The sequence below is a fragment of the Onychostoma macrolepis genome, chromosome 20, assembly GCF_012432095.1.
Source record: "Onychostoma macrolepis isolate SWU-2019 chromosome 20, ASM1243209v1, whole genome shotgun sequence".
NCBI lineage: Eukaryota > Metazoa > Chordata > Actinopteri > Cypriniformes > Cyprinidae > Onychostoma > Onychostoma macrolepis.
This window is the reverse complement of record NC_081174.1, coordinates 4,901,779-4,922,174: the sequence shown is the minus strand read 5'-3', so window position 1 is coordinate 4,922,174 and position 20,396 is coordinate 4,901,779. Positions and strand designations below refer to the sequence as shown.

At 38.2% G+C, this 20,396-nt stretch overlaps 1 protein-coding gene across 16 annotated transcripts in view; it reads left to right on the top strand.

The window, feature by feature from the left end:
- nrxn3b (neurexin 3b) overlaps window positions 1-20,396 on the top strand; it is a 357,597-nt gene that overhangs the window by 264,498 nt on the left and 72,703 nt on the right. For all 16 annotated transcript variants that reach the window (XR_009267577.1, XR_009267579.1, XR_009267578.1 and 13 more), the window contains one exon: window positions 495-676. Coding sequence is in view for 12 of the 16 variants with exons in the window: in XM_058755796.1 (XP_058611779.1) it covers window positions 495-676 (182 nt within the window). In the remaining 4 variants the exon portion in view is untranslated. The remainder of the gene's footprint in view (window positions 1-494; window positions 677-20,396) is intronic.

The following is a 20,396-nucleotide window of genomic DNA, read 5'->3' as shown; positions in this document are numbered from 1 at the left end:
TTCTGTTGAAGACACAAGCAAATTACATGCAATAGGACAAATAAAACCAATAGGCCAAACATACAACAGAGAACTGAAAAACTGAATAGCTGAATCAATTAGCTGCACTGTTTTTCTTTAGGTCTTACTTTGTCTTCGTGTTCATTTGTAGTAAAGCTACTAAAACTATCCAGCCAAGAGCAGTGGTTTTCTTTTTCTTGTTAATATTGTTCCTCAGAAAATATTAACAATATCAGCCAAAAATGCCTGTTAAAGTGCAAGATGTAATGCACAGATCTGATATTTTGACATCTAATTTTATGCCCCACCTGTTTACATTTTCTGAGAACAAACTGATTATATTTAAATTAATACCTTCCAAGACATTTTGACAATTGATGCCTGTAACTGCATTATCGTAAGCTTTTCATAAGCTTTTTGCTGTCTGCTTGTTCATTTACAATGCAAGATCAAAGTTAACACGAACACTATTCTTTCTCTATTTCTCCCTGCAGCTGGAGCTACATACATCTTTGGAAAGGGCGGAGGACTTATCACATACACATGGCCCAATAACGAGAGGCCCAGCACTAGAACCGATAGACTGGCGGTGGGCTTCAGCACCACCATCAAGGACGGGATTCTGGTCCGTATTGACAGCGCCCCCAGACTGGGAGACTACATCATGCTCCATATCGTGAGTGTCCAGTCTCCCATAATGTTTAACAGTTTTGACAGCTGGCAGAATGGCCATTATACAATAGAGCTGACAATCACGACTACCACATTACACTGTGAAACACACATCACAAATATATTGCCGTGCCTCATTACATCACAATTTGATCACTATATAAACTGTGGCAGACATGCAAGAGAGACCCAGGATCACACATCATAATAGCCTCTCTGACAACACATTGAAATGCTGGATTTAAATTTAAATTTATAGACCAAAAATAGGTGAATGCTCACTCACTGTTGAGGTGAATTATAATTAGATACATTTATTAAAATAAGGTGCTTTTGGTGTACACTGTGACCTCAAAGACAGCAAAGTCAAGCGGTAATGCAGTATTTCTGGAATCCACAGAAGTGTTTGTAGGGGATTCTGCTGATGCAAGAAAATGATGATAATGTCTGAAAGAAAGCCAGACTTCAACAGATTGAAAGTCTTTTTCTCCTTAACGTCTCTGTGGAGAGATAATGTACTCACAGACCATCTGTTCTATGGAACAGCAACCAAGGCATCTCAGTTTTAAGAGGAAGTGAGAGAAAATGTAACTCACTAAGATGAGAGATGTATTGTTTTGACTCCCTGTGAATGGAAGGCCCTCATGGTGTGTGTTCGAGTTGAAATGCTTCTGTTGAATTAGTAAGAGAGGCACTGAAAGACATCTGCTAAAGCAGTGGTTCTCAACTGGTTTGAGATCTGGATGTCAAGTGGCACCCCAACACAGTAATAAAGCATAAATCAGATTTAGTATCTGTTAATGTCATTTACTTTTTTTTTATTTTTTATAATTTATGATTTCCATTTTAAAAGTTGCAAAGCCTATTTATTTTACTATCATAAATGCTTGATCATATGGTAATACATTTTCTTTGTGCAGTTAATTGAACTAATTAAAAGGGATCTAAAATAAAGTAGTGAAGCTACTAACTTAACTCAATATTTTTAATAGAGTGACTGTTTGTCTGTTCAAAAATTATTGATTCACAGATTCATTTGAGTTGTTTGGGTAGTATTAATATATTTTTGTAGTGAAATATTTTGTTATACAGTATATTCATCTCTTCATCACTATGTTTTCAATTCGGCTCAAATTTACAATGTTTCTAGTTATATTAGTTTATTTAGTGAAAATGTTTCTAAATTTTATCAAATAACCCTGTAATCTTAATTGAAGTCCTTATTGATTTTATACCTGATTAATACTCACATAAATTATAAACATGAATTATGTCATTCAATAGTGTTTTTATTAAGTTTCGAAGTAGCTTTTCCAACACTTGCATTTAGCATTGTTGTTTACTCTCTGTCTGAACAGATCTACAGCCCATTTTTAGATCTGATCCCCCAGTTGAGAACCACTATGCTAAAGGATAGAGAGAAACTCTACACCTGCTTGTTTGTCAGAGGAGAACTGGCCCCCCGACTGAGCCTGGTTTCTCCCAAGGTTTTTTTTTCTCCATTCTGTCACAGAGGGAGTTTTGGTTCCTTGCCGCTGTCGCCTCTGGCTTGCTCAGTTGGGGACACTTAATTTCTAGCGATTATCGCCGATTTGATTGCACAGCTACTATTTAAACTAAACTGAGCTAGACAATGACATCTCTGAATTCAATAATGAAATGCCTTTAACTGAAAATTGAGTGTTTAATCTTATCATTATACATTACTGACACTCTATCCTCCAATTTGATACTGTTAAGTGCTTTGACACAATCTGCATTGTAAAAGCGCTATATAAATAAAGGTGACTTGACTTGACTTGTTTGTGAAGTGTATGGTGTTTTGAGTCTTGAGATCAATTCTAAGTTCATCCAAGTAGAAATTATAATCAGGTTATCGTAGCTCATACTGTTTTCCAACCCAAATGACGAAGAACTGCCTAATAACATCATCAAATCCCACTCAACAACGCACAGCAGGAAACACAACACTCAATATCCCATCAGTTCAGTCAGAAGGGATTCTGATTGGACCAGCACTATGAGCCTATGTGCAGAGACTATACACACAAACACACTCTAAAGATTAACAACTTCCCACTGTGAGGCTTCAGTGCAAATTAACTCACTGGCTTTAGATTGAGAAGAAGTGGGACATCATGGGAATCAGCACAGTGAGATCTCTTTGTCAGCTAATTCCTCTGACAAAACACCACATTCTTCACTGTCTTGGTCAAATGATCACTGGAGCATTAAGTTTAAACTTTCACCTGTTGAATTCACTTCTTGAACATCACAGGAAGTCATGGCGATGATCCAAAAAATATTTTCTTTGTCTTTTTGTACTTTAGCCAAGAACTAACTGCAGACTTCGGGAGTTGACACTGCATTTGTTTGCAGGACTGAATCCCCTGAGATATGATTCTACAGTATGTGTATGGAATTAAGAAGTTGTTTTCATTAATCAGTATTTTTGTACTGTTTTTCAGTTTTCATATCTAAACAATTTAGAACAAGATAAATGTGCTAAATCGGAGCTAAATTGTTTAAGACATTAAGACTTGTTTTCAGAGAATATATTTTGAATTAAATTTTATTACCTTATTGGCAAATCTCTATTTTACAATCATTAAAACACTTTGGTGTCTTGCAGCTTTAAACAAAAGATGTGGATGCACATAGTGTTTATTTTACACTAAACTAACATTAACAACCAGATATGCATAATCATCCAGCAATTAGTAATATAGTAAAACACCATGAGTTTTGTTTATGCTCTGTTAGCTGCTGCTTGTAAACAGCATGCACACTGTTGATCAAAATGTGTGGGTTACCCCGAGACTGCAGGGCTGATAGGAACAACCACAGTGAAACGAGACAGATGGTATCAAAATTTGCACTTACAGATTTAATGTGAATGTTGGTTGTCCTAACCTGTTTTTTCAGGGACTGAGGGAATTCATTTCAAAAATATAATAAATAAAATAACCTAACTCTGTGTGTACAGAAATAAGACAGAAGAATAATGACAGCTGTATTTAGCTGCAGTGTGTATGTGATTTTTGAAATACTGACTTTATTTATTTGGTTTTTATGCATTTTACCCATAATTTGTGTTTCCCCACGTATTTTACTCATAATTACTCAATCAATATTCTTCCTAAACATAGCGAGAGTGGTGTTGCTTATTGTGAGAGTGAGAATTTTAATTTACTCACATTCCCTCCTTTTTCATTTGCCAAATCCCACAGGAAAATCAAGTCTTAATGAGTTGTTCCATTGCTGGACTAATGAGGCGTTGAAAGAGTTTAAATTCCAAGTCAATTTAACAGTTTCTGTAAACAGGAATATTATCACATGTCTGATTTCAGTCTGATGATTTATTTTAGAATAGAGTGGTTTGACACCATACTAGCTGCTGTTACTGTGGGGTACTCTCAACATGGCACAATAAAAGTTGTCCAAAAAATAAAAGACAGAATGTGGTGACAGAGTTTATAAATCATCAAAACATTGTCTCTCAACTGAAAAGTAAAGCCTCTATGTTCTTTGAATATTTTCTACCAGCAGGGGCCAACTGCCCATGCTCACCAGCCAAACCCTGACCTCTTGGTTCCAAATAATAGTGAATGTAATCCTGGACAGGTTAATGGACAATAATCACAGCCCTGTTACCAGGGAGACACCATGAACACAGCGAACTCTACAGCATGAGTAATCAGCATATATGCACTGAGGAACACTGAGCTTTTAACATATCTCAGAGTCACAATGAACCCTTTTAACTGTCTGATCTTTTCCACTTCAATTCAGAGTTTCCTATTAAAAGCCACAGTCAGAAGTTATTTAGTGAAAGATACTGAACAGAGAGCAGTTGAAGACATGATGTCAGACAAACAGGGTGCTCCATCTAAATGTATCACCTTGAAAAAAGTGTTATTCTCTCTCACTCTCACCTGCCCGTGTATTTCAGTATTTGATGATTTCTGCAGTGAAAAATTGCAGTGAAGCACCCTCTCTGTGTTTCACGCCTTCAGTGGGTGAAAAGAATAAACAGATTGGATAATGTTGTTTTCTTGTGAAATGCAGTGGCGAGTGGTGACTTCTTTAACCAGGTTTTCTATCTAATTTATTAATTTATTATGCTAAATAAGAAACAACATGGCAGGTGTCAATTTAAAGACAGGACTGTTGCCAGGAATAATCATTATGTGGCAGTCCCTTCACAGGTGCTTACACACACACAAACACACACACTCATACACACATACATACATGTCACACATGCATGATTTGTCAAGCATGAGAAAAACAAACAGAACAATAAAAATCCTCAGTTTAAATTTTCAGTTTATTTAGTTTGCTCAAGCATGTTGCCAAACAACACGTACCTTCAATGTACTTTGTCTATGCCAAAAAATGTACGATCCAGTGAACTTTCAAAATTTGCTTTGTTTGAACAAAAAAAAATAAAAATAGGTCTGGCAGTAACGGCACAGTTTTTTGCATGGGCAAGCAATCTGAGGACCATTTTTCTTGTGCATGAAATCACCCACATGCCAGCAAACCAATGAAAACATGGAACAGCAATGATGACTGTTAACAATGCACCAATGTATATGCACCAAAACTGTTGTGGATCCACTAACCTGAATCCCCCCCATAACTTGTACAGATTTGCAGAATATGATTATCATTTGACATATAAATAATTTCTGGACAGAAGGTTACTTACAAATTCCCAACATTTTATTATGGAAGCTTTGTTACACCTCAGGGGAATTTATAGTAATGTTGATTGCCAGTACCAAACTCATACTCTTAAATGGCTCAGGCATGCAGCGCATTCACAGCTTATATGGACTGCACGCCCCTGGTGAAATACCTCTCTCGTTGTATCATAATTGGTACATTTATACATACAGTTTGGATTGTTAATGATTGTGACAGTTTGGGTTGGTTTTATTTCACTACTATGATGATTCTGAGAAACCTCGTATTAGTCAACACTGTCATCAAAAATGGAAGATTGTATCAGCGCCAATAGCCTTGTGGGCTGTGTGCCGACATACTGCGCAGTTGCGCTTCGGATGTCCCGAATTCGAATCCTGCCTCGTGGACCTTTCTCTATCCCATTCCTCTCTCTCTCCCACTCGCTTCCTGTCAGATTTCCACTGTCCTATCAAGAAAAATGTAAAAACACCAAAAGAGTCGAAGATTATTACACTAAAGAGCATACCATACTAAGGGCTGGGACACACTAGACGGTTTTCAAATCTTAACCGATTTTAAAACCATGGGAGACCACAGACATGAAAACAGTTCCAACTGATTTTTAGCCTTATAATCCTCTGAACGCACACACTAGATGATTCGACCAGACCGCAAGACCACACACTTGTTGATTGTAGGAACGATTTCACAGTGACACGAGATCTAACAGAGACAGATATTACAGGATACAGCAATACAGCATATTGGTCTATGTTTATTTATTTATTTTTCATCAAGCGATATAATGGTCGTATACTAAACTACTTTAACTACCAAAATCTGTTTAATTGCAAATGTACTGATAACCATCATAATAATGCAGGTAGTAAAACAGCAAGCCACATGATTAATCAGAGTTCATCACATGTGGCCTGTCCATATCATATACAGAAGGAGCACAGGGTCATAGACACAAAGGCATTACACCATTAGAATAACACATATGACACTAAAATAATGCAATAAACATTAACTAAATGACATAAAACGTACCACAAAACACCCTAATGCACATTACTGATAACAAAATAAGAAAAAGCTAATATTTTAATCAAATATAATCATATGTTCCAAAAAGCACAAATTTGACCTTTTATTTTATGTTCCTTTTTTGGCGTTAAAATTGTACTGTCAGGTTTTACTAAAGTGATGAATTAGTGCTGAAAAGGCACAGTTATTTTTGCGCCTGACCTTATTGAATATGCATTTTTAGGAGTTTCCCTTTCAGTCGCAAAAGTTATGGGAGGAGAGTATTCAAATGAATCACGCAGTGCGTTTTACTAATGTTTGTGCTCGTAAAATTACAGGCATTTGCGCCATTATTTAACGCCCAAAAAGCATGTCGTAAATTTGCGCTTGAAATGGCTGCAATAATTGTTGCTAGGAGGAGGCACCGCAGAGAACAGAGAGCACGTGGTGGAAGGGAGAGGATTTTTCCACCCGTATTAATTTATTTTGAATGCCAGAAGAACACATTATCCGAACATATTGTTTGCCAAGCGATGTTATTTTTAATTTGCTTCAGGAAATAAAAGACGGCTTGGAACCCTCAACGAGTCACGCGATACCAGCTCTATCAAAACTTCTTGCAAACCTTCATTTTTGGCCTCCGGTTCTTTTTAACGTACTGTGGTTTCTTTATTTCTTTATTCTTTATTTGCGATTACTGACTATGCTGATTTGCGCTGTGCTTATTGCATTGGTCGATATATACATGAGATGTTGTTAAGTCAAGTCACCTTTATTTATATAGCGCTTTTACAATACAGATTGTGTCAAAGCACTTAACAGTATCAAATTGGAGGATAGAGTGTCAGTAATGTATAATGATAAGATTAAACACTCAATTTTCAATTTTCAGTTAAAAGGCATTTCATTATTGAATTCAGAGATGTCATTGTCTAGCTCAGTTTAGTTTAAATAGTATCTGTGCAATCAAATTGGCGATAATCGCTAGAAATTAAGTGTCCCCAACTGAGCAAGCCAGAGGCGACAGCGGCAAGGAACCAAAACTCCTCTGTGACAGAATGGAGAAAAAACCTTGGGAGAAACCAGGCTCAGTCGGGGGGCCAGTTCTCCTCTGACCAGACGAAACCCGCAGTTCAAAAGTTTATATTTCTATTTTAATTTGTTGCAATTTCTAACAATAGTAGTATTATGTAGTTAGGTATTTTATTATATTTTAGTTATTTAGTTATTTTTGGTTGATATATCTGGGGATATATCTCTGGGGTCATCTGGGTGTCCTGGTCTCCGCTGGCGATCAGGGCTGTAGACATCATCTCTTGGTGCTGATCCACCATCTGATCGGATACGGACTGAGAAACAGACTAGGAAAGAAACAGACAAATATTAGCGTAGATGCCATTCAACTTACGATGTAACGAGTACATCGTGTGTTATGGGGAGTGTTCCGGTTTCGGTTGATCTAATTAATGCAGCCTAACAATCCTTTAACGGATTTGAATAATAGAAGCGTATTAATGTGTTATGTGTAAGCCAGGCTAAAGAGATGGGTCTTTAATCTAGATTTAAACTGACACAGTGTGTCTGCCTCCCGAACAGTGTTAGGTAGACTGTTCCAGAGTTTGGGTGCTAAATAGGAATAGGATCTGCCGCCCAGTCGATTTTGATATTCTAGGTATTATCAAACGGCCGGAGTTTTGAGAACGCAGCGGACGTGGAGGACTATAATGCGATAAGAGCTCGCTCAAGTACTGAGGAGCTAAACCATTCAGGGCTTTATAAGTAATTAACAAGATTTTAAAATCTATCCGATGCTTGATAGGGAGCCAGTGCAGTGTTGACAGAACCGGGCTAATATGATCATATTTCCTGGTTCTAGTAAGGACTCTAGCTGCTGCATTTTGGACTAACTGTAGTTTGTTGATCAAGCGTGCAGAACAACCACCCAATAAAGCATTACAATAGTCTAACCTTGATGTCATAAACGCGTGAATTAACATTTCTGCATTTGACGTTGAGAGCATTGGTCGCAATTTAGATATGCTTTTGAGATGAAAAAATGCAGTTTTACAGATTCTAGAAACATGGCTTTCAAATGACAGATTGCTATCGAACAGTACACCTAGGTTCCTGACTGATGAAGAAGAATTGACAGAGCAGCCGTCAAGTGTTAGATAATGTTCTAGGATATTACATGTGGGGTTTTTAGGTCCGATAATTAACGCCTCTGTTTTTTCAGAATTTAGCAGTAAAAAATTACTCGTCATCCAGTTTTTTATATCGACTATGCATTCTGTTAGTTTCTCAATTTGGTGTGTTTCACCGGGCCGCGAAGAAATATAAAGCTGAGTATCATCAGCATAACAGTGAAAGCTAACACCATGTCTCCTGATAATATCTCACAAGGGTAACATATAGAGCGTGAAAAGTAACGGCCCTAGTACTGAGCCTTGAGGTACTCCATACTGCACTTGTGATCGATATGATACCTCTTCATTCACTGCTACGAACTGATGGCGGTCAGATAAGTATGATTTGAACCATGCTAAGGCACTTCCACTAATGCCAACAAAGTTTTGTAGTCTATTCAAAAGAATGTTGTGGTCGATAGTGTCGAACGCAGCGCTAAGATCCAGTAGAACTAATAAAGAGATACAACCACGATCAGATGATAGAAGCAGGTCATTTGTAACTCTAATGAGAGCAGTCTCAGTACTATGATACGATCTAAATCCTGACTGGAATTCCTCACAGATATCATTTTTCTAGGAAGGAATATAATTGTGAGGATACTACCTTTCTAGTATCTTTGACAGAAAAGGGAGATTTGAGATCAGTCTGTAATTAACTAGATCTTTGGGGTCAAGTTGTGGTTTTTTAATGAGAGGCTTAATAACAGCCAATTTGAAGGTTTTGGGGACATATCCTAATGACAATTATGAATTAATAATAGCCAAAAGAGGATCTATGACTTCTGGAAGCAGCTCTTTTAGTAGTTTAGATGGAATCGGGTCTAACATACATGTTGTTGGTTTAGATGATTTAACAAGTTTATACAATTCTTCCTCTCCTACAGTAGAGAATGAGTGGAATTGTTCCTCAGGGGTCTATAGTGCGCTATCTGATGCGATACTGTAGCTGACGGCTGCAGGGATACAATTTTATCTCTGATAGTATCGATCTTGGAAGTGAAGTAGTTCATAAAGTCATTACTGCTATGCTCTTGGGAAATGCCAACACCTGTTGATGCTTGATTTATCGTTAATTTAGTTACTGTATTGAATAAATACCGGGGTTATGTTTGTTTTCTTCTAGAAGAGACGAAAAGTAATCAGATCTAGCAGTTTTAATGCTTTTCTGTAGGATAGGGTACTTTCCGCCAAGCTAAACGAAATACCTCTAATTTAGTTTTCCTCCAGCTGCGCTCCATTTTCCGGGCTGCTCTCTTTAGGCGCGAGTGTGCTCATTATACCACGGTGTTGGACTCTTATCCTTAATCTTCCTTAAGCGTAAAGGAGCAACCGCATCTAAAGTGCTAGAAAAGAGAGAGTCCATAGTTCCTGTTACATCATCAAGTTGTTCTGAGCTATTGGATATGCTGAGGAACTGAGATAAGTCAGGAAGATTATTTATAAAGCAGTCTTTTGTGGTAGAGGTAATGGTTCTACCATATTTGTAACAAGAAGTTGGCTTTACAGCTTTAGCTATATGGAATATACAGGAGACTAGATAATGATCTGAGATATCATCGCTCTGCTGCAAAATTTCAACGCCACTGACATCAATTCCATGTGACAGTATTAAATCTAGAGTATGATTTCGACAATGAGTAGGTCCTGACACGTGTTGTTTAACACCAATTGAGTTTAGAATGTCTATAAATGCTGATCCCAAAGAATCTCTTTCATTATCAACATGGATATTAAAATCACCAACGATTAAGACTTTATCTGCAGTCAGCACTAACTCCGATAGAAGATCAGAAAATTCTTTAATAAAGTCTGTATGGTGCCCTGGTGGCCTGTATACAGTAGCCAGTACAAACATCACAGGGGATTTATCATTAACACTTGTTTCTTTGTATAACGTTATATGAAGCACCATTACTTCACCATTACTAGACATGTTGTGTCTGTGTTCTTTAATTTGCGCATTGTAAGTAAATCACCCGCAGAAATTTCCCCTCCCATCAGCTCTGTTTTGGAATTGTTCTCTCGTGGTAATTTGCCCTGTTTAGTAAAACTGGCCCTTAGTGGGTTTTTTTCTTTGTTTTTTTTTTGTAAAAATTTTTTCTTATCTTAAGCTAAGCAACAGCTATAAAATTTACATAAACAAGAGACATTTGCAAACTCCTTGAGACCCTGAAGCTCTTTCCAAGTGTCTTATGGGAATTTCAGAACCCACAATCTGACACTCCGAACATCATGTGTGAGTGGTGAGGAGAGATGTGGCCTGCCAATCATATGCTAGAGCTCTGACAGCTGCTGAAATCAATGCAAACACTCAGAATGAACAGAAGAGAGTGTGAGAAAGAACAGAAAGAAAGGTTGGATCAAGACAGACAAACGGTGACATTGTATCGTCTGTTTTCCTGTGGCTCTGGCCACAGATTTCCTCCTTGATGTGTATTTCATGGATTATGATAAAGAAGGAAACACAAAAGTATTGTTTTGAGTTTTTGACATCTTTTCTATCAGGAATCAGCATTTTTTTTTTCTCTCTGCTTGTTTCCTGTTCATAGCTCAGTGTGAGATGGTGTTCTGTGACTGTTTGCAGATGTGTATGCTTGTGTGTTGGTGTGTATGGGAGGGCAAAAGAGTAAAAAAACGGAGGAGGATAGTGTATGCAGAGGGAGAAATAAAATAAAAAAATGTAAAAAGATTTATTATGACCTTGAAGAAATTCAATACTATGTGTCTTCTTTTTTTTTTTTTTCTTCTTTTTTTTTTTTGCTCATATTTATATATTTTCTTTCATCCATCCAACAAGTTTATTGGCTTTTAATAAATCAGTATAAAAATATGAATATTAAATTTCATTATCAAATAAGCTTTTTCCCTTATTTCAAAAACCCTCACAGTTGGGGTTATTATTTTATATTAGAGTGCATATTCTGCTATAAATACTTTGGGTCTTGTAGACCTTTACAAACTCACTGCAGTAGCATTTGAAAACATTTATTTGTCCACTAGCAAGTTGTTCAATAGTGGATATTCATGAATATACAGTATACTCCATCATTTGTTATTCCTGCCACTTTTCTTGAAAGTCATGAATATTTCCACCACTGTGTGATAAAATTCTGTAACGATTTTTATATATATATATAGAGAGAGAGAGAGAGAGAGAGAGAGAAATATACAGTATATTTATAAAATGGCCAACTCCTGTCTTGCTGAAGCAACTGTCAGCTTTAACGCTGAATAGCTGAAAAAATATATAAATTGTATTTAAATTAAATTAAATTAAAGTGTATATTGTTAATCTAATATTTGTTGTTAATGTTATGCATTAAATATATGTTAAAGACTAAAGACTAAAAAACAACTTATTTTGTGTTATTTTACTTTTGTCAGTAAAAAATTTGTCGAAATTTGCCTTACTCAAGGGCACCTCAGTCGTGGTATTGAGGGTGAAGAGAGCACCGTATATTCACTCCCCCCACCTACAATTCCTTCCGGACCCGAGACTCGGACTCGCAACCTTGGGTTACTAGTCCGACTCTCTAACCATTAGGCCACAACTTCCCTACGAATCGCCCTTGCATGACTATAATTGAGTTTCACTTGCATTCATAACATTTGCATACTATGCACAGTGTACATACGATATACAGCAGAGATATGCTACTAGGTTATTCAGAACATAGCCATTATTTTGCTGTTTAGTGATGATAGAGAAGCCATTACATCAAAGACTATAGAATACCCAAGATGTGTCACTCATATAGTTTTGAATGGGGAAAAATGCAACACTCAATATGGCTGCTCTATCGAATGAAGCCCCACCTTCTGAGCAAAAGAGCCAATCCCTAATCAGTAAAGTCAACGCATAACTGCAGCTGCAGTTGGAAGTCCCGGTTGCTATAGAAAGAGTAAGCAAAGAAGATAGATAGATAGATATATAGATATATAGATAGATAGATAGATAGATAGATAGATAGATAGATAGATAGATAGATAGATAGATAGATAGATAGATAGATAGATAGATAAACAGATAGATAGATAGACGGACGGACGGACGGACTTTTGATTTATAAAATTGAATTAATTACACTACTTTTTAAACTAAACTGTAATTAGAATACAGTAGCTAATTATTTTGTGATCCGTTACACCCACCACTACACTCAACCATCAAAAAGGCACGTGTCAAATAGCTTGTTTATGTGATAAACCTCAATGATGGAAAAATAAATCTTTTGGAAGAAGAGGAAAAAAGCCATATTGTCAGCAGGGAGAGAGATTGACTCCCACTGAATGCATTCATTTAGGATTAAGCACCTGCTGTCTAGAACAGCAAGAAGTTTCTTTCTTTCCAACAAAATGAGCTGAGAGATCAAACAAGACTGGATCTTTAAATCACACTAGAAAATTTAACTTTCTCAGGTGTAAAATTCAGAATGTCAGCTTGGTGGCAAAAACTTTTCTGAACCACAGTGTACTCTGCACTGTACACATTTTATCATTTAAATCTGAATGTCCTAAGCAGACATACACATATCAAAACATATATCAAAAGTGAAGCCAAGTTTCGGTATAGGTCATAACACCCTCCATGTAATCTAATGGGACGTGAGACAAACTAAATAATTAAATTTCACTTCAAATATTTTGTTTTCAAAGATGGTTTTTGTCATTTGATATAGATTTTGTCATGCTGATGTAAGTTCAAGTGTTCACTTTTTAAATAAGTTTGGTTTTAGTTAGTTAAGCGATGCTATAAAAACGGGAGTGTGACGTGTGGTTGTGATCGACTCTGTGGGAGTGTGGGTTGGACGTGGCTCCACTTCTCTCACTACTGCGCAGACTCGGGTCTCAAATCAGCGCAATATGGCCGCGCCCCATTGGGACAATGGCAGCTTCACTTTTCTTCAACCTAAGTGAGTGAAGGTACGTCATCCATCTTTTTACAGTCTATGATATATATATGTATATATATATATATATATATATATATATATATATATATATATATATATATACAGTGCCCTCCAAAAGTATTGGAACAGTGAAGTCAAAATTGTTCTGTTGGCTATTATTGGCTGATTCAACACATAGATGTTTTACCAGCTAAGAAGTTCAGCACTTTTAGAGTTTTATCCCTCTATCTGATGTGAGCATAAGTATTGGAACAGTTGTCTCACAGGTTTTTCTAAGTGATCAGCTGTGTCCTGTTGCATTAATTCTTCAGATATTAAAAGCAGGGAATGTGTCGTATCAGTTATATCCATTACTTCTGCATTCTGAATCTTGTATTCGATGATGACACACACAAACCAGGATGAAGATGAGGGAGCTGACTTTGAGAGAAAAGCAAGCAATTTGGATGCTAAAAGAAAAGAGGAAGTCAATTAGAGCAATAGCAAAAACAAAGGGCATGGAGAAATCAAGAGTTTGGAAACCACCAGCGACACCAGCAACCAACAACTACCTGATCGGCTGAGAAAACAACAGTAGTTGATGACAGACAAATCATAAAAGCTGTGAAAATGAACCCTACAATATGTGTCTGTAAAATCACCTACAACTTCCAGAAAGCTGGGGTGATGCTCTGACAATTTACTGTCCTCAGGAGACTTTGACACAGAATTACAGATGCTACACAGCAAGATACAAACCTCTGACCAGCTCCAAAAATAGAAAGTCAAGATTAGAGTTTGCAAAAAAGCACAAAGGTGAGCCAGAAGAGTTTTGAAACTGTGTTTATGGACCGATGAGACAAAGATGAACCTTTATCGAAGTGATGGGAAAGCAAAAATGTGGAGAAAAAAAGGGAACTGCGATGATCCAAAGCATACAGCCTCATCTGTAAAGCATGGTGGAGGTGGTGTCATGGCATGGGCATTCATGGCTGCCTCTGGAACAGGCCCTCTCAACTTTACTGATGACTTAATGTATGATGAATTTGGAAGGGCACAAAGCCATCTTGCCTACCAATATTCAAGAAAATGCCACCAGATTCATTGGGAAGTGCTTCATATTGCATCAGGATAATGACCCAAAACACCCTGCCAGTTCAGTCAAGAAATTTATAAGGGCAAAGAAAAGGAAAGTCTTAGATTTCCCTAGTCAATCTCCAGATTTAAATCCGATTGAACATGAATTTCACCAGCTGAAGAGGAGAGTAAAGGCAGAAACTCCCCAAAACAAGCAACAATTAGAATTGGCTGCATTAAAAGCTGGGAAAAGTATTTCAAAGGATGAGACCAAGAGTCTGATGTCTATGGGTCACAGACTCACTGATGTGATTGTGCGCAAGGGATCTGCAACAAAATAATAGCTTTTCATGTTTTATATCTGCCTTATGTTCAACTGTCCCAATACTTATGCTCACATCAATGAGTGGGATGAACTAAAAGTAATTTTTATTTGGTAAAACATGTATGTATTGAAACGGCTAATAATAAAATGTGATATTCTGTAGTTTTGTCTCATATTCATCTTTTCATCATATTTTCAAATGTCTTGACTCCACAGCCAACAGAACAATTTTGTCTTCACTGCTCCAATACTTTTGGAGGGCACTGTATATATATATATACATCAGACATCATCAGAGTATCATCCGTTCATTTGTTCTCATCCATTCAGCTTATTTTAAAGACCACTAAAAAAGAAAGGATGTGGTCATTTATGTCATTGTTTTATTGACAAGGATTTCACTGTAGGCCTATACTGAAGCATGTATTGGACTCCACAAGCCCCCGGAACATTTCTTGTGACATCTGGCACCAAGACATTAGCAGCAGATTCTTTAAATCAGTGGTTTTCAAACTTTTTTCAGAGCGACCCTATTTTTTTCTTTTTAAATTGTCGCGAACCATATATGCCGGAAGGATGCTCTGTTCCAAAATCAAATCACTGTCGGTGCTTCTGAAATTAGTGAGGGTGCTTGACTTCATGCACATCTATTCTGACATATCATATTTTGTCCAGTCTATAGTTATGATTATCACAATGTCATTGCAATTTCGAGAGAATATGCGGATGTCACTTCCAAACGTTTGTTGCAAGTACGACACATTGGTCCTCTTTGCAGCATGAAAAACGAAACTTTTATTCAAATTCTGAATGGAGAATAGGCTATATACAGCAAATAAAGCATGCAAAATGCGCTTCCTTTATCGCGATCTTTAATTCCACTATAATCAATCTGTCAACACAGCACAATTAATCTCTTACTTACATCACCTACACTTTGTTCATTATAATCAGAGGATTCGCGTCGCGAGCTTCCAGAACTCTGGGCTGAACAAGAACAACTCGCGTTCTGAGCGGTGAGTGGATTCTGACTCACTAAAACTCCTCTGATTGGCCATTGCTTTATAGAAATCAACAGATATGTCTCTGATTTGCTACAATGTACAGCGCTGCAAAAACAGAGTGCAAACACAAATACACATTTGATTGTGACCTGAGGCGGTTGCCGGTTACTTTCGTTTTGTTGTTTAGTTGCTTCTTTCCTGAGTCTACTTGGTTACATACGTTTTCCTTAAATTATCCTGGCAACCCATTTTTTAAGTCTCACGACCCACTTGAGGGTTGCGACCCAGGGTTTGAAAACCACTGCTTTAAATCCTGCGAGTTGTGAGGTAGGGCTGGATCAGATTTGCTGGTCCAGCCCATCCCATAGATGCTCAGTCAGATTGAGATTTTGGGAATTTGGAGGTCAAGGTAAGACCTTGAACTCTTTGTCATGTTCCTCAAACCGTTCCTGAATGTGGCAGGGTACATTAACCTGAAAGAGGCCACTGCCATCAGAGAACCACAAATAGGTATAAATGGTCTGCCACTGTCTTTAGGTAGGTGTATGTGTCAAAGTAGCATCCACATGATACCAGGACCCAAGATTTCCCAGCAAAACATTGCCCAGAGCATAACATGCCTCTGCCTGCCTATACCTTCTTCGCATTGGGTGCATGTGTCAAACTCAGCTCCTGCAGAGTTAACTAAGGCCCCATCCACACGGAGACGGGTATAGCTGTATAAGTAAAGATTTTGTATCGTATTGCTGTTTCGTCCAGACGGATCTGGCGTTTTGGGAATGTGAAACCACTATTTTTTTAAACCAGGTTCCAGAGTGGATAAATCTGAACACGACAGCCTTGCGTTTTCATGTGTACAGCCAATCCGTATATTTTGTGAACCGATGATATCATCACCCCACGTCTCCACCCTAGTCAGACACTACTACGTCACGTAACAGCAACAACAACATGAACAAACACTGAACAATTGTCTTTTTATTAACTAACATTAACACAGATTAATAAATGTATTGTTCCATGTTCATTTTCTTGTTGTTGTATTGAGTTTGTATCCAGCGTGCAAGGTTTATGCACATGCTCCAAGTCTTCTTCTCCTTTATCTCTGTGGCAGAATTACAGTGCCACATACTTGAACATTAAACATTGAGTGTTTAATCTTGTACATTACTGACACCCTATCCTCCAATTTGATACTGTTAAGTGCTTTGACACAATCTGTATTGTTAAAAGCGCTATATAAATAAAGGTGACTTGACTTGACTTGACATACTGGTCTGACATGTATACTACATCGTTTTTAGTCGGTTGACACGTTTCATATGTACATAGATATTTCTTGAGACGAGGAAAAAAAAAGATCAGATAGGGACAGCTCTGGCTTCGTGTGGATGTGGTCTAACTCCAACACACATGCCTGGAAGTTTTTAGCACTCCTAAAGACTTTGATTAGTTGGATCAAGGTGTGTTTAATTAGGGTTAGAGCTAATCTGCTGCCATCTCTTACTGAGTTAAACAAGATGCACACACCCAGCCATCCACCTGATCTAAAGGAAAACATGATTCATCAGACCAGGCAACCTTCTTCCATTGTTCCATGGTCCAGTTCTAACTCTCATGTGCCCATTGTAGTCTCAGTTGGCGGTAGACATGGGCCATCAAGGGCATTCTGACAGGTCTGCAGCTACGCAGCCCCATATGTAGCAAACTGCAAAGCACTAGGCCTATGTGTTCTGAAAACTTTTTATCATTGCTAGTATTAAGTTTTTAATTAGCTCTTCTGTGTGGTCAGACCAGACGGGCTAGCTCTCCATGTGCATCAATGAGCCTTGCGCAACTCTGATGCTGGTTCCCCAGTCTTTCGTTGCACCACTTTTGATAGGTACTAAACACTGCATACTGGGAACACCCCATATGACTTGTCATTTTGGATATCCTCTGACACAGTCATCTAGCCATCACTATTTGGCCCTTTATTAAAGTCACTCAGACATTTCCACTTTCCAATTTTTCTTGCTTCCAGCACATAAAATTCAAGAACTGAGTGGTCACATGCTGTCTAATATATCCCATCTATTGACAGATGCCATTGTAATGATATAATCAATATTATTCACTTCACCTGTAAACATAGTGGTTTAATGTTGTGGCTAATCAGTGTATATTAATACATAATTTTATATGATGTGTATATTTAGAGACAAATTTCTGAAAATACAGATTTTGAAATTAAGTGTGAGATAAGCATTAAACAACATGATTAATCTTGATTTAATATTTCATTGTATGGAGTCGGTCCTGAAATGTAGATAATCTACCTAATCTACCAAAAATATATGTGCATGCCATCATCACTGTAGATAAACTACATAAACAACATTGCTATTATGTAATTTTGGTACCTTGTGGCAGAATTAGTCACCCGAAACTTCAGAACTACTGTATGTTTGACAAAAGGTCAGTATAGTATTCCTATACTGTAGCATTTAATTTAGCACAGCAAATAAGTAATGCCTTGCAGTGCTTTACTAACAATGTCAAAAATGTTGCTACAATAATTTGATGGCTTGGGCAAATTTCTGAAGTTCTACACAACTATTGTGTCATCTTTTATTCAGCCTTCGTTCTGTACGTTCCTGGAGTTCTCGCATACACAGATCTCCTCACTGATTTTGACAGTAAAGTGCAGTGCCAAGAAATAATCTTGACATCTTAGAGCGTCATTCTACTAAATTCCCTGTACAATGCATTCTGAGCTCAGTAACAGCCGTCAGTCACTCCACATGTGTTCGCACATACCTGACATATGTGCCTGAGAGCTTCTCTCTCGCAACTCACTGGAGTACCCATCAACCCAGAGACTCATTAAGGCTCACAGTCCACTCAGAGCTTTCAGTACCTTCATGTCTCTGCGGACTTGTGGAAGAACTGCCTGTCACAGATGCTTCTATTCTCTGCTCACACAGCCTCTGTAGGGCTGCATTTGCCTTGAAGGGGCTTTTGTGTATTGTCTAACTGTAGGCTGACATAAGCCCTGTGGATGTTGCCTTTGAGATGTTACAAACAGACAGTATTTCAGGAGCTGGAGGAGGTTAATGTTGATCAGAACAGGTGTGTGTGTGTGTGTGTGTGTGTGTGTGTGCATGTGTGTGTGTGTGTTTTTGTGACACACGAGGACACAAATATGTATAATGACATGGGTATGACATATGTATTACAAGGAGAAGGTTTCCCCATGTCCCCATATTTCAAAAGGCTTATAAATCATACAGAATGAGTTTTTTTGAGAAAGTAAAAATGCACAAAGTTTCCTGTAAGGGGTAGGTTTCGGTGTAGGGTCAGCTCTCTAAATAATCTACTCAGTAAACTGGCCGGCAAAAGTTGGGGTGCAAGGGCCCAGACACTCAAGACCACTGCACTTGCTCTGTGTTACTCAACAGCAGAGTACTGTGCACCAGTCAGGTCCAGATCATCCCACACCAAGCTAGTAGATGTTCATTTAAACACGTCTATGCGCACAATCACTGGAACCTTACTTTCTACTCCACTACCATGGCTGCCAGTTCTTAGCAACATTCTACCACCACATCTCCGACGACAGGAGGCCACTGCCAAGCTGCTGACTAAAGTCCAAGCGAATGCCAAGTTGCCACTCAACACGGACATCACACTGCATCCAGCAGCCCGCCTGTCATCGAGAAAACCTGTTTGGCTAGACCCGCCGCCAGAGGATATGACAGCCAATTCGGCATGGAGTGATGAGTGGGCAGCAACTGATGTCGCGAACCACTCCCTCGTAGCTGAGCCATCGGTCTGTCCTCCTGGCTTCGACCTTCCTCGACGACACTGGTCAATGCTGAACCGATTCCGGACGGGACAAGGTTGATGTGGCCAAGCCACCAATCCGAACTAAAGCTGTGGGGAACCTGAAACCATGCAGCACATTGTCAATGAGTGCCCGCTGACTCATTTCAACAGCGGACTCGAAGCTCTACTCCTGGCTGAACAAGATGCTGTTCTGTGGCTGGTCACGCAATGCAAATGCTAAGAAGAAGAAGGTGTAGGGTTGGTCTAGGGCAATAGAAAATATGGTTTGTACAGTATAAAAACCTTTACGCCTATGGAATGTCCCCACAATTCACAAAAACAAACGTGTGTGTGTGTGTTTTGTGAGGTGGTTTCTGGGTCTCTACGGGACAAACGTGACATATGTGTCTGTATCATCTTAGAACAATTCCAGATTCTCTTTCTCAGACATAAAAGGGGGGGGGGGGTGTATCAGTATTTTTGTTTTGTTCTTCAGTAAAAATATAAAAACATATTTAAAACATGTTACATTTCATTGAAAAGCAAAATCTTTCAGTGTTGTGTGAGAAATCATTTTCCTGAGGTGTAAAGAAAAAATCATCTACGGCGCATTGATTTGTTGGAGAAGGTGTGGGGGGGGGGACTATGTTTTCGTCATCTTTATTAACACATTTTTCAAATAATCTATGTAGCAATAAGCCCCACACTT